This window comes from Blennius ocellaris (genome assembly GCF_963422515.1).
Source record: "Blennius ocellaris genome assembly, chromosome: 16".
NCBI lineage: Eukaryota > Metazoa > Chordata > Actinopteri > Blenniiformes > Blenniidae > Blennius > Blennius ocellaris.
The window spans coordinates 6,962,106-6,977,327 of NC_137665.1; the positions used below are offsets into that span (position 1 = coordinate 6,962,106).

Genomic DNA, 15,222 nt, shown 5'->3' on the forward strand with positions numbered 1-15,222 from the left:
TAACACACTCGCCGGAGCTTCATATCAAGAGTCGGATCAATGATAAACAAGTTCATTTAGAACCAAGAACACAAGGGGTGATGGACAATCACACTTTGTGGCAAGGGAAAGAAAAAAAAGGGTTATCTATTGAAAACACAGCTTGCGAGCCTTTCCTGGACTTGTTAAGTTATACGCGACCAGTTACGTTTCACTGCATTCACATCACGTGGTATATTCTCTGTATATAACAGTAGTTTTCATTGTTTGTGGCCACTATGACCTCACTGATCTTAAAGAGCTTTAAAATGTACAAGAAAATTCTTGTGCCATTGCATAACGGAGGCTTTTTTTATGGTCACTGTTTGGAAATGAGATAAACAAGCCCAATGTCACTGCTAAGTCGTGGGCTATTTAAGTGGGTGGTAAAGTAGTAAACGCAGACTTTCAAACATCTTTGGTGTCAGTAAACTTTTCCGTGAGAATTGAATTGCTGCGATCCCACGAACACACAGTTGGGTCCAATTCAGTGCAACCTTGCCAAATCCTCCTCACATTCCTGGCTCTCTGACAGCTCCTGGAGCTCCGCCAGCTCAAAAACAGTGACCGTCTGTGCACATCCAGGTCAGACTTACACACTTCAGTCAGCTGGACAAACATGAATCAGTTACACGGAGCACAATTAACAGGTTTAAGATGTGACAAAGAGCAATGGGTTAATGGGTTCTTATAATTTCCGGTGCTCTGTCAAAAGCTTTATCAATGTCAACGGTTGGTATGTAACACCACATGAACATGCATGTAAAATAGACCTGCTCCATCTGTGAAATGCTCCATTTGAATGGCTCCGTAATCAGCATTAGTAGGTAAGTCATTATTGTAAATATAAAATGTATATTTTGTTGTATTGCCACGCCAATGCCAAGAAAACAAGCCTTTGACAACCAGTGTTTGTATTTTCACATTGTTGCCCTCAAAACAAAGGCCCGGTTAGATTTGTTTGTGAGCAATGGGTGAAACGGTTAAGAGTAACTTTGGTTTAAATGCATATTGTTAGTTTATGGTCTTTGGTAGCAACTGCATTTGGTCACAAGTCACAACAATCGGTCACACATAAATTTTAATATTTCATTCCACTTTAAAAAGTATAGTCTTCAAACACTACTGGCAAACTAGTTTCACTTTAAAGATTATGACTTTGTTTCATATGTTTGCAATGCCAATCAATTGAATGATCATGCAATTTCTGATTTGTCTGTTCATGCGATATTTATCAGTGAAATGAATAATCTCTTTATTCAGTCATAAAGCAAGGCCTTTGACTGCTCAGGAGCTGCATTCACACAATTCATGTTTCTTTTTAAATAAAGCAGTCATTGTTTCATAATCCTATAGCTTTCCCAAACGCCATACAGCACTGCATGATACTATTGTTAACAATATATACTAATATTGATTGCTTCCAAGAATTGTATAGCAAAACTTGCATTTTTGTGCCTTTCCAATAGGTTTTATTGTAGGTTAGATATGCAGGACCTTCACCGTCCAGCAGAGGACGCTGCAGCGCTCATCATCCCAGCTGAGTCTCGAATCATTGGGTTGAGTTTTACTTTCATTTGATCAAGTATTTACTTCTCTTTACAGGTGAAGCATTTGAATTAGAATGAGGTCATCGATAAATTTGATCAAAGTGTAAATCCGCTGCTTTGTTCAGAGAGAGATCAAAGATCCTAAACTAAACCACACTCCCAGAATGTTCCAGTATGACTTTGCTTGAATAGAAGAACAAACACCATGACCTTAGATAATTATTTCAGGTGTGCTCACTGTGGCCACATTCCTTCTCTTGTTTTGAAATCCAATCTTACTACAATACCATTGCGTACAAACTCCTCAAAACCCCACTGCAGTTATTGGTTAGGTACATCGACAGCAGTGGATGTTTCTCGGAGTGGAGATCCCGATTTAGAAGAACATAAAAAATGTATATTTAACCATTGTCAACTACACATGCCACAATACACTACTTAACCAAACCTGGGGTTAAGCGCGCTGTATGGTAGCGTGGCCGAGTGGTCTAAGGCGCTGGATTTAGGCTCCAGTCATTTCGATGGCGTGGGTTCGAATCCCACCGCTGCCAGCAATTTTCGGTTTTGTTCTTTTAACTTGAATACATCTCGACGGCGGAATCACTGGTTCCCAAAGACTCACAAGACGCGTCTCATTTTTATCGCTTTTGTTGATAAAGGATTACTACGCAGGAAGCATCTCTGGTGGTTATTGTAGTACGCCCTCATGTGGCCGATTCATGTATAACGCTTCACCGGCCATTTTTAAAGTAACCAAATTGGAGCGTACACACATGACCATTGCATCCGTTGGAATTGGTTTTATTTCTAAAAGTGTACAAAATGACTACTTCAATAGTAATTGCATTCCAAATATGTGCAAATCACAACAATTTTATCATACAAATTGGAAGCATGCTTGGATTACAACACAAGAATTTGCATATTCTCTAATACAAAGTGAGGAGTTTGTGTTCATAAAATCATTTCATAGCAAATCCATACTGCATTAATACACATAAATTGATTCCATCAAGAAAACATTCACATGGCTTATCTTTAATACTTTTCAGCCACTTTCAGCATATTCAAATCAGACGCACTCTAATAATGTAAAGGTTTAAAGAGGAACGCCACATACTAACAATCAAGATACACATAACCTGACATTCTTGAGGTGTATTTTATCGCATAGCTCATTGCATTAGTAGAATTTGATCTAAAACTGACATCTGTCACTTTTAGGCATTATTAAAAGCTTTGACAAAGTCGTTTCATCAGAAAAAAACAACCTAAAATGTTACAGTGATAAAGACTGAGTTTGGTATGAAATGTCAAGGATAGCTTATTATGTTGGTGTATGTCCAGCATATTTGAGTCAGCCACGGACGTTATAAAATCATCTGTATATATTTGTCTGCTGTCTGTTAGCGATTTTGTGGAAATTTTCACCACAGACGGAAAATTCCACTTTATTTTTGTTTTTCTGCATCCAGGTCAACCTTTGGCAGACATCAGGCTCTTGTTAAAAGTGAAGTACACAGGATAACGTGAGTAGCACCAGGCTGAGGCCCAGCAGCAGCAGCAGGACTCGGTGTTGAAGCAGCTGGGAGGTCAGTGAGAGGTCGAAGAGAGAAGACCTGGAACTCGGCTCTCTGGACTTCAGGTAAAGCTCCACGGAATCCGCCAGGCTGTAGGTGTCGGGGTTGTAACCCAGCTCTCGGCGGGCCTTGTCAATTTTGAAGGTATGGGTCACAGCAATGTTCTTGACCTGGAAGTGGAATATACATTCTTATCAGGAGTTGACGTTAATTAGAAAATCTCCCATATTGGAGACCAAAGACTAGTGGACCAGGCTGAAGGCCAGTTGGGCTAATTGCTTCAGATTAACCTCAATTCATCAAGCTTAGCGTTACACTGTGATAACCTGCGACTGATGGGTGCCTCCAGTTACTGCATCTGCTTACTGTCGGGGGGGGGTTAGGTGTCTGCATGTCACATGCACTCACTGATGGAAGAAGGTCAGATGGCAGTGAAGTACTTTGTTCATTCTCCCACATAAATGTTTTTTCCTGCCACGTGATGTGAAACGGCATCAGTCGACATACATCTTCAGGTATCCACAGCTGAATGACAAATTGTCCGACATATGATGTGCAGTTTCTTAGAAATGCTACAGACCAAACCGATCCCTGCTCATTGAGTTAGACCCGACAGTCATCATGAATAAACATTGGTCCGTTACGCAGATGAGCCATTGGAATTCCTTCTGGTCTCTCACACATCAGATAAATCAATCACTGCTCCCAGACGCTACGGCGAAGTCTGATTGTCAGAGAGGACGTCGCTTGAATTGCTTGGAATAGGGGAGTGAAAGAATGGTAGTCGGTACAAAGTGAAAGGAGAATAAAAATACTGCTTAAAAAAATATGTAACGTGAAACCTTCATCTGCTGAAAAAGAATAAAACATAACCTCTGACTTTTCTGTATTTTTTTTTTTTAAACCAGATGCATCACTGTATCGGCTGGTTTTTATACATATATTGACACATATTGTGAAAACATGTTCAAATTACAAGTACCTCCAAAGGCAAGATTATGTACATTTTGCCACAGTGCTTAATGGGTTAATAGACTTTATGAGCTATTTTCATTTGGACCGGGTAAACAGTCTAATGTGAGAAAGTGAACGGCTCTGGCAGTGATCCCGTCTTCACAACAGGGATGGAATCCAGTTCTACTTGAGTTTGTCAGGTTTCAGTGTTCACGTTGAGAGCGTGTTTAAATGTGTCATATTTAGAGGTGGATATTCTAAGAGAGTCTTGTGATTATTTACAGTTAAAAAAAAAAAAAAAAAAAAATCTACCTTGATGTCACTCTTTAGATTTTAAGTCATTTATCTGGTAGTGAAAATGTTCAAATCTACACACATCTTCTGTCAGAGCCCCGAGACGCCCAGGCCAGATGCTGACCACCTTCGCTCGCCATGGCAACAGCCGATGCGCTGAGGTCACTTCCTGCAAACTCTATATCGAACTTCCAGGGCTGACCCGCAGCGGTTTATGATTTATTCAGAGGACAACGATCGATCCCCCGGGCAGCAGCTGCTTGACAGAATGGGCTCCAGGTGAAGGCCCTCAGCTTTGGTTTCTGCCTCATCACACTTTCATGAGGACCTTACAGTCCTCGACGCACACGCTCCTTAAGACGCATCAAAAAGATCTGACCATAACAGAAACCTCATAACCTCTTGTATTGTTGTTTATTTTTTTAAGGAATGGTTTCAGGTATGGTCATGCAAACGTGCCTTTTCTCATTCTATCTGCCAATTTTGCAGAATTGATTCAAGGTTTACTGTAGTTTTCCATAATTGATGCACATAAGATAACATGGGGGGGGGGGGGGGGGGTGATAGGAAAATACCCACCTTAATGAAGTCTGCCTTCACTGTCGCAGGAGAGACTTAAACAAGATCCTACTCATGAGTGAGGAGGTAACCCAATCTTCAAGACACATACTTTCAATTAGGTAGGTACATCTGCATGCACGAGCCCCACAGTGCTGGAAACTCTACAAGGACAGAGTGAGTCCCCCTCTTCATGAGTGTTAACGCCTTTCACTTCAACTTCTTTCAGGTCAGGCTACAAAGAAGCTGCTTTTACAAAACGTTTCTACATGGAGGTTTTTGTTTCCCGTCGAACTAAAACAACCCAGAGCCTTTAAAATCTGAACTCTACCAAGTTATTTTGTGGTATTAAGCATCAACATGTAAGTACAAGACCCCTGGAGGTCGTGATGAGAGACCTTTAATCTTTATTAAGTGACGTGGATCAAAGTAACATACATTTTGAAACGATGTCTGGTACATTGTCCTGCCTTTGATAAACCACTTTTTGTTCATAGCGCATCCTGCTTTGTTCTCTTCGACAACACAGTCCACATACTGTTGTGGACATATTTATTACCTCGTTGGTGTGTTTCTGTGCTTAAAGGGCTATAAGTGTACCTCTGTCAAGTGTGTGCTATCTTTAGTCATGTCAAAATCCAAAAGAGTGCCAATACTTATAAGTCTGGGATTCGCTCAACTTTGGTCCTCTCGATCGCTTTTAGGAAAACTCACCTCACTTCTCGTCAAAAGAAGAGGCACTTTTATCACGGGTCTCAGAACAACATGCAGATATTCCACCAGGATGGCTTGAAACAGGAGAACCGGAAAAAGGTCAGCCGCAACTCGCCATACTTGATATGAGCAAACGATGAGGCGACGAGAACGAGAGAGGTGAGCTACCTGCTGAGTAGACGAGTGAGACAGGCAGACCCAGTAACGGCCTCTTGTAGCCCAGCAGCTCGAACTGGAAAAATAGGATACAAACTGAGTTCAGTCGGCGAGCGCCTTCAGGCATTCTCGTCTGTCTTCTGTCACCGACTCACCAGAGGCGACAGCCACTCAAACAAATTGACTGAGACGCCGTCGTTGATGAAGTAGGCTTGTCCACTCTGCAACAGGAGTGATATTAGTATGTCGACAAGGTAACGCGTGGTTTTATCGTGGATGTTCAGGGTTTGTAGTTCGACTCACGGCGACGCAGCTCCTCTTGGGGGTCAGAGCCTCGGCTGCCAGCGTGTGGGCCAGCACCAGGTTATTCACGTGTACCCAGTTCATCCTGGCGTGGGGGTCACCAAACCTGAAACTGAAGAGCCGGCGCTCCACGTTCATCTGGACGGAGGGATGACGAGAAGACACTTTTGTGATGTTATCCCCCCCCAAAAAAAGGGATTTCCTTCTAGAATATAATGTGACATTATGTTGTTTTACATTTTAATAGCATTGCAAAAGCAAAAAAAAAAAAAAAAAAAAAAACATTCTTATTTGCAAGGCGTTGTCTATTTATTAGGTTACCTTTTTTTTTTGTAATTCATTAAAATTAGGGAGTTAAAGTCCCATTCTGAGATAAAGCTAATATTTTGGGGGAATTTTGATCTCCACCAGCAGAAAACACTGATTTTTTAAAATAAAAACATGTTTTAGAAATCAACTTGCTCGACTTGTATCACAAGGCAAAGACTTCGACACACACACACACACACACACACACACACACACACACACACACACACACACACACACACACACACACATACACACACACACACACACACACACACACACACACACACACACACACACACACACACACACACACACACACACACACACTAGTTCTAGGATAATAGGGAAAGGTTAAAAAGCAGAAGAGTAAAAATCAGATTCGAGGCCTTTCTACGCCACACACAACCAACGTGCATCCCTTCACCAGGCTGCGCTGACGACCCTCATAGTGAAAAGACTAAAAAAAGGGCTGCTGCAACCGGACACCAGTGGAGCTCCATCAATAATGCAAAGAGTTCAGACTGGAATGCTTTCTGTAAGGGAGGCTGTGGGTGTAACGGCGTGTGTGTTTCCCCCTCTAATGCATAAGACGTCATTCAATATGAAAAGACCCTATATCATCGTCGTAGATCAGTGCCTCACCATCACTCTGTGCAGGTGTCTCCTCTCCTCAGGGCCGTAGATACCGCAAGGCCGCAGGACGCAGGTCCGCAGGAGACCCCCATCTTCAGAAGAAAAAACAATAGATGTGATTTAAGCCTTCTGTTTGCTCCTTTATTCTTTTTATGAATCTATTAATTTATTGGGGACAAGAAGTTATTTTGAGAAGTTATTTCTCATAATAGAAATGCATAAATGTTTCTCCTTGTGTTTGTCAATCAAGTGTTGAACTGATGACTATTTTTGGAAAATAGGAATAATATGTTTTGTCACTGAAATCAATTCAAGAAAAATATACACTTCTGGGGGCTTCTGGTTCTGCCATTATAGTAAATTAAACATGTTTTATTGTTGGTTTGACAAATTGACACGTTTCAAGGTCTTCTAATGTTTTATAGATCAAACAAATATTAGATTACTTGAGAAAATGTAGAAATAATGGAACTAATCAACTTCTGTTTTGTCCACACACTACCAGTGGCGAGCCATCCCACATTAAACGAGATGGGCTTATTTTTCTAAAGGTTTCATTAATGTATTTGAAGTGTCCAAAGCACAAGTAATAGAACCACATTACATTATTAGGAGCAACACCAAGGGCATTGTAGGATAAAGTTCTGTGGCAAACGTGTGTCGCCTGTTATACTTTTACTCAACATTAACAGAATTTCATCCAAAACTTAGAAAAACTTGCATGTGTAATTAGTTCAAAGAATTCAGGATTACTGTAAATGAGCCCATGTGTTTCTCCAGTCTGGGTTTAGTCCAGTTGCTGTTTATAGATTTTAAACATTTATTGAGGAATTTGGTTATAGTTTCAACAGTGTGGATCTGAATCAAAGGGCCCCAGCGTGTAGTAGCTTGAATAGGTTTTCCAAGAATCCACTGTGTTGCTGAAAATTGAGTTAACCTAAAAAAAAAAAATTTTTTAAAGTACAGCAATTTTCACCATAGTGAAAGAGTACAAGAATCAAATATATAAATAACCCATGAATTCTCTTCATTTAAATAAGACGAGAAGAAGTCTTGACCGCATTTCCTTTGCACAACTTCTCAGGATTCATCTTGCCACCATGTCTTTCAGTGGGAAGCAGATATGTTGACTTGCTGTAAGGAGTGAGACGCGTCCCTGCCCTGAGCTTAATTAGATATATAAGGTGGTGGTCAGTGATGGGGTGTAGCGTTACAGAGAGAACGGCGGGGTTCACACCCGCTCACGTAAAGCTCACCAACTGTATCAGATGATTAGTAAAATGTGTATGTTGTATGTGTGTGTGTGTGTGTGTGTCTGCCTTGATGGCCAGGCTCTAAATTTAAACCGGCGTCACTGCTATGTATTGAATTGCACGTCGAGTCGCCATGGCAACCACCACTTTGGTCCTGTCCTGGCCAATCTCTTCAGTTGCAAACAGGTTGTTTTTTCTTTTTTTTTTTTACAGAGAAGGTAGAAAGTGGGTGGCAGCCTCCTCTGAATTGCCCCTCTCCGTGTAATTCTGTCATTACACGCATTGTTTCACACCTTTCAGGGAGCATCCGTTAGCAGAGAGCACCATCTGCTCCGCCACCGCTTTGGTTCTGGAGTAGTGGTCAGTGTGCTGGAAGAGAGAGAGAAAGAATACAGTATATTCCCCAGTACAGTACTCCGAAGCGTTGCGGATGTGGAATTCCGTGTCTGTGTTTGTTTATATGTCAATCATTTCCAACTGGATTCGTGCTCACCACGTCAGGACACACAAAGGGCACTGAAGCTTCATCGCCATTCACTATTGGTTTGCCCGTGAACACGGCGTTGACGGTGCCGGTGTACACCAGGCGGGGAATGCTCCTCTCCTTACACACTTAAACAGAGCAAATCACACAGCAAGGTAGCATACTCAGACGAGTGTACTCTCACTTTAGCCAGACCTTTTTTGAAACAGACCAGAATTCTTTAAACAAAACCCAAACTCCTCAAACAAGACCCTGATGGGAACTCTTAAAGGCTGGGCCTGACCATTCAAAGTCTTTCAACACACCCAGATTCTTTCAATAAGAGTCTGGCTCTTTAACCCAGACCTGGAATCTTGGAAAAGCTTTATTGTTAGGCTTTATTGCTGCTTTAAGTCTTTTAACTACACTTGTATTTAAACCAGAGCAGGATTCTTTAGAGTGCTGGCTTCTTTTAAATGTTGACAAAGATTTTTTTAGAATTGGATTATTCGGCAAATTTGATTTGATTTGACCTGTAAACTACACCAGAGGCCTGTACCACGACGCTGGGTTTTCTCATATTGCGATAACTTCAGGTTTAACCCTGGGTTTTCCCTACGACGACACTCAGCTCAGCCCCCTGACCAATCAGATGTCTTGGAAAATGCCTTTTCTTAAATGATGGTGATTGGTGTGCGGGTTCAACGCTGAGCTGCAGCGGAGAGGGGGAATTAATTTAGAGCGATCTTTTTGACGTAACAAAATAAATCCTGGTCACTGAGAAGGACGTTTTTGTTCTTGATTTGTTCCAAGTCTTTTTCGCTCCACGAGGGTTGATCTGTAACAATGAGGTTAACGATCACACCGGACCGAAGTGCAAAAACATTTATGGAATGCAGAACTCGTCGTGCCGTCACGGCGATGAATTAATATTCCAACACAAAACACTCACAGAAGAGAAACTCAGCCTCCAAACAACCGGATGGGAACAGGATCGCACATGTCTGGATAAGTCAACCCAGGAAACAGAACGAGATCCTGGATATGTTCATCACGGTTCGTAGTACAGGTCTCGGGACTCTTTTATCCAAACGTGGACTATTTACACATCATGCAAATCATGAAAATGTGAACACCACACCATCGTTTCCCGCCGCGATCCCCAACCGCCAAACCGAACAGCGTTCTAACGATAATCAACAATCATTTCATAACATCTGCGTTGCACAGCGGAGGAAAAGTTTCACATCGTCTCACCGTTGATGACGTTATTGGTCCCGCCAATGTTGATGGACTCCACCTGCTCTTTCCTCAACTTGGAAGCCAGAGAGTAAAGAAAAATCATTCCGTGCATCTTTCATGAGGGCATTGTGGTAATAAACAAAAAATAGAATCTCTCCAGCAATTTACCCTGGTTTACCACCATGAACACGACATGGGACTCTCTCGTGAAGATGCGTGAAGACATATGAGTGCATGAACATCTTTACTGGAATATGTCAGGAGATCAAATGTTTTTAATTGAGATGAGGAGTCGATCGTTTTATTGATTGATCGTGACATAATTAACAAAAATGGCAAAGGTCAGCCATGAAGGAGAATTCCCTTCACTTTGAAAACGTTTGAAAAAGTTCCATCCAGCATTTCATGGGTCATAAAAGTTAGCTAGGATTTCATCAATGGTTTTGTTTAAAGAAAAGTTTGCACTGGTTACATTAAAAATTGACAATGAACTAGATCATTATTATTATTAGATTAGATTAGATCTCCCTCAGCATGTCCATTTTGTGAAATTCATGTGTTTTTTTCCACCAGCAATTAAGTTGAAAAAAATGTATTAAATTTAAAAAAAGGTAATGGGCAAGAAGAGAAAAGTTCATGTGGAGGGAGGCCAATTTAATATAATATAACACAAGAGAGTTCGTATACTTCTCGGGAAAAAAATGAGTCAAGTAGATTTTCTTGACACTTGTATTCATTGATTAAAAACTTAGATTTTATATAATTATGAAGGCTTATTACCTCTCTATTTAAAGCAAAAATCAAATAAAATGTTTATTTATATTTGTTTTTATGTAAACTACAGTCCGATTTCTTTGTCTCCCGAGGTTCCACCTGGAACTTTCCTGAGACTAACGAACCAGTTCCTACTTCAGGCGAGACATGAAATTTTAAGTGGCTCATTTGGTACATCTTGATCACTTGCACCGCTTACGGCATCTACATTTGTTCGAAATAAAGAAGCATAACGATGCAAGAGCATGTCTTTGCAATATTTACTGCCACTCCTTTTCGTAGGAATGTCACTAAAGGGTGGCAACAAACAACCAGTCGACCAGGACTTGCCTGCCTTGTGCTTTAATGAAATGATTGAATTGTGGCGTGAAGATAAGTCACCTGGTCGGGTCCGGTCATGCCGTACGACGCTGTGTGGAATATGCAGTCGGCGCCCTCACAGACTTTATAGAGGGAAGAATAATCCCGGATGTCACCCTGTAAGTAAGATAGAAGAAGAACTGCCATCAGACGATAGATGCCTGTGAACTATACACACACGTCCGACCATCCATCCGCCTCCTGTACCGTCAGGCTGAAGGAACTGGAGCTGTTTCCATGCTTCAAACCTACTCCGCAAATTTAATTTGGATTGCATTGATGACACAAGACTGGTCTTTCCAGAAAACACTTGGACAAATTGCTGTGTTTCACAGGAAGTGTGGCAAATAGTGTGCATGCGTGAGTCCTTACGGGGCCTTCAAAAGACACTAATCATTAAGGTAAGTGTGCCAAGGGGCCTGCAGGTGAAACCTGAATCATGCCTCCACCCTCTCTGACCCAGTCAGCAGCTGCTGCACTGAAACGGATCACTCATCTGTGTCTGTTTCCACCCAGCACGCTCACCAACACACAGACGTACCGACGCAAGCAAATGCAAGCGTCCACATAGAGCCGCATCACAAAGTAACACATTTTTTTATTTGCAGAGGACAATAATAAAGGAAAACGATCAGAATTGGGATTGAATGGGTAAACAAACTAAATGGGATAAAACCTACAAATGCGACTAAACTGAGATTTAATTAGAAACAATTAGCAAATATAAGGCCAGTGGATTAATATATGCATCACTGTGCACACGAATCAGGGAAAAACCTGAAAGTCAAATGAAATCACCATTTCTGACAAACTTATTTGTGCTTATATTGTAATTCTGAATCGGATGATTTGGAATTCATTACTAAATTACTAAAGTCAGATTAGACGCACTCGAGTGTCCCATATACCTGACAGAAGATGGCTCCCTCAGGAATATCGCAGGGAGGCTTGTTCATGTCCAGAAGAACCACCAGCAGCCCCTCACGGGCCAACTGTCTCACCAGCCTGGAGCCAAAGTATCCTCCGCCTCCAGTCACCACCACCTTCCCCGCGGAGGCCCCCTGGCCCACCGCCGCCTCCTCTGCCGGCCTGGAGACCGCACACTCGACGTTGCTGCAGATGGCCGCCGTGGCTCCGTTCCCCCTGTGTCGCACGGCCGCAGCCGGGCCGGAGGCCACGGCCGGGGCCAGATGGTTGACCCACGGCTGGTGAGTGAGGTGAGGAAGGTTGTGTACGTGGTGTCCGCCGGCTTGGAGGCGGAAGAGCGGGACACCATGGCAGGGAAGAGAGCCTCCGCTCTCACTCATGTTGGGGCCACACAGCTCCATCAATATCCTGACTGGGTTAAAAAGCAGATAAACGCTGTCGTGTCAGCGAGCGCGATTACTCAGAGCTAAATCGCAGCACAGTTTTTGAATTACAGTTTCAATATTTTTCAAACTCTTTGAATTTCTTAACACAAATAAATACAACGAATAAATAAATAACTCTAAAATCACTGCAGGAGCTTTTGAAAATCATTGTATTGTTTCCAACTGAGGACTCCATCTATTATATGCATCAGCCATCTTCAATAGCTTTTGTATTTCTTCCATCATTCATCAAATTACTTTCAATCAATATCCTTTACTCAACCAGGTAAGTCTCAGCTCATTCATGCTCTCAAAGATGCTGAGATAAACTCTGTTCTCATGTCTTGTCACACTACAACTTTTTAACACAACTAAAGCTTTGTATTCACATTATTTATAATAAATGTGCATGACATATAGCAACATATATCACTGACTAATTATATGCACTAAGCAGATCCAGCATTCACACAAATAAAGTCAAATAAATAAATCAATGGAAAAAAAATCAGAAGAAAAAAGATAAAGAAGATGAGACTTTTTTTTTACATATGGATGCGTAACTCTGAAGCTGTGAGGTATCTTTTTGCTGTTCCTCGTACCGTACGATACCTGTTTGAATAGCTGTGCGAAGAGTTTGGAAAATGCTTTGTTCGAAATTAATAAGAACCTTATTTCTCTAACGTTTTTATTTTTATTATATTTGCTGGGAACTGAATGTATGCGTATTTGTGAAGTAAGATAAGGCCTGGAGTTTTAGAGTGTATGTGACGAGAAAATGGTAAATACACGTATAACTATGTGAGAATATGTGAGAATTGGAATAGTAAGAAGCCGCTAATCAGTTTGAAAAGCCCTCTATATGAGGCCACATTAGAAAGTGGGCTGCAAACCCTGAGAGTTCTTTAGGAGGACCTTAGGTCTGTTTGTTTTAGATGTTTCTCTGAGATAGGACATTAAATTGGACTGAAGGTGTAAAACTATGTTTAAATGCAGAAGATGCCCACTCTGAAGACGGATGACTTCTGATGCTATCTGGTGTTTAAACGTTATATACCTTAGGTAGCAAAAATGTTGTACTATGTGTGAAATAATGCCGTCAAAAGCATGCTGGTAGGTTAGATGTATGGATGAGTCGACTATCTGAGTTTGTTTGTTGTCTTGTTGTTTGTGTGGATATCTGTGTTGTTGTTCCACGATTTTTGTGCTTTTGATATATTTTTGTTATAGTGTTTTTCTCAAACTACGGTTGCAGTATTTTTCCAGACCTGTCTCTCCTCGGCTGTGCGCCGAGGAAGGGAGCGGCTATAATAAGTGTGTGTGTGTGTGTGTGTGTGTGTGTGTGTGTGTGTGTGTGTGTGTGTGTGTGTGTGTGTGTGTGTGTGTGTGTGTGTGTGTGTGTGTGTGTGTGTGTGTGTGTGTGTGTGTGGGTGTGAGTGCTAATAGAGCGAGCTCACCCCCACCCTCCCTTCTCTCCTTCTCTGTGCCTGTCTCAAGGAGAGATTTCTTTTTCTCTCTCTCTGTGTTTCTCCATGCTGTGAAGTACCGATATACATGTGCTGATATATATGTACCGATAATCATGTGCTGATATATGTGTACCGATAATCATGTGCCGATACACATGGGCCAATAATTATTATAACTAGTTAGGATACATATTTAGAAGTTTTCTTGGGGACATTTGTTAAAACTCAATGAACTTCTCTCGAGAAAGCTTTTTTATAAGCCCCAAGGGACGTCCCTTTTTGTAATGAAGTACTACTTTAATACGTGATGAGTACCACGAAAGACCAGAGTAATGAAAAATAGGTATACATATAGGAATCCTGGATGAATGCGATCTTCACAGTGAATGTGTTTTTGTGTTTAATCCCACTGTTTGATGGATGCTGTTCTCAACAGCTGGTTTGTGTGTGCGTGATTTGCGGAGCTCGATGGAGAAGTTTGGACTCCAACGTCTGACATTACACTAAACATAGTTAATTTTTTTTTTTTGCGAGGTGGAGTTCCTGGGACAGCTCTTTTCACTTGCCAACAGGGCTCTGCCCCTTAGAATATGAGGAAGACACTGTAGACACCTAAAAGTTAATGTTTCAGCCACTTATGGTGAGGGGTCTCTGACCAAAGATCAATGTTTTGTGATGATCTTGATGTTCTGATTTATCTTTTCAATCTGGTTGTTTTGCACCGAATATGTAATCCCCATGTAACTCACATATTCAGCCGTATCTTGAACGGTATTTAAACCAGCCAGACCTTCCATTCGGGGAGAAGAATGGACATTGGACAGCTCCAACCGCGGATAATTCAATCGTCTGTGATTGTGGGAGAAGCACATTGGCCAGCTCCTCCTGCAGATCATTCTATTGCTTGTGATTTTGATGCCACTAATTTGGTATTAAATAGTTTCTATGTGCATCGCAAAGAAGGCATCCATGACCTCTGACCACCAACTTCACCTCAATAATAAACCCTCCTATGTATTGTGACAGAACCTTTGTAGTACCATTGTGAGTAAATATATTAAGTATTCAAACGCCAAAAAAAAAAAAAACCCAATGTGAGTCCCTGTGCCGTCACGTGATCCTAACCTGGAATCTGACTCATGAGATAATTACAGAAAAATTAATAAACATACCTTTTTAACGCTGTCGTTGTCTTGCATTCACACCTGCGTGTGGCTCACCGAACAATCCAACAGAC

At 41.5% G+C, this 15,222-nt stretch overlaps 1 protein-coding gene across 1 annotated transcript; it reads right to left on the reverse strand.

Annotated features, from left to right (window-relative positions):
• Nucleotides 1-505: 505 nt before the first annotated feature.
• sdr42e2 (short chain dehydrogenase/reductase family 42E, member 2) lies at nucleotides 506-12,492 on the reverse strand (the record flags this gene model as incomplete). Its single annotated transcript, XM_080511910.1, has 12 exons — nucleotides 506-589; nucleotides 3,088-3,318; nucleotides 5,669-5,742; nucleotides 5,837-5,900; nucleotides 5,980-6,045; nucleotides 6,128-6,265; nucleotides 7,082-7,164; nucleotides 8,619-8,694; nucleotides 8,819-8,937; nucleotides 10,046-10,103; nucleotides 11,186-11,281; nucleotides 12,073-12,492. The coding sequence occupies 12 exons, from the start codon at nucleotides 12,490-12,492 to the stop codon at nucleotides 506-508; spliced, it is 1,509 nt and encodes a 502-aa protein (XP_080368036.1).
• Between the last annotated feature and the right edge of the window lie 2,730 nt (nucleotides 12,493-15,222).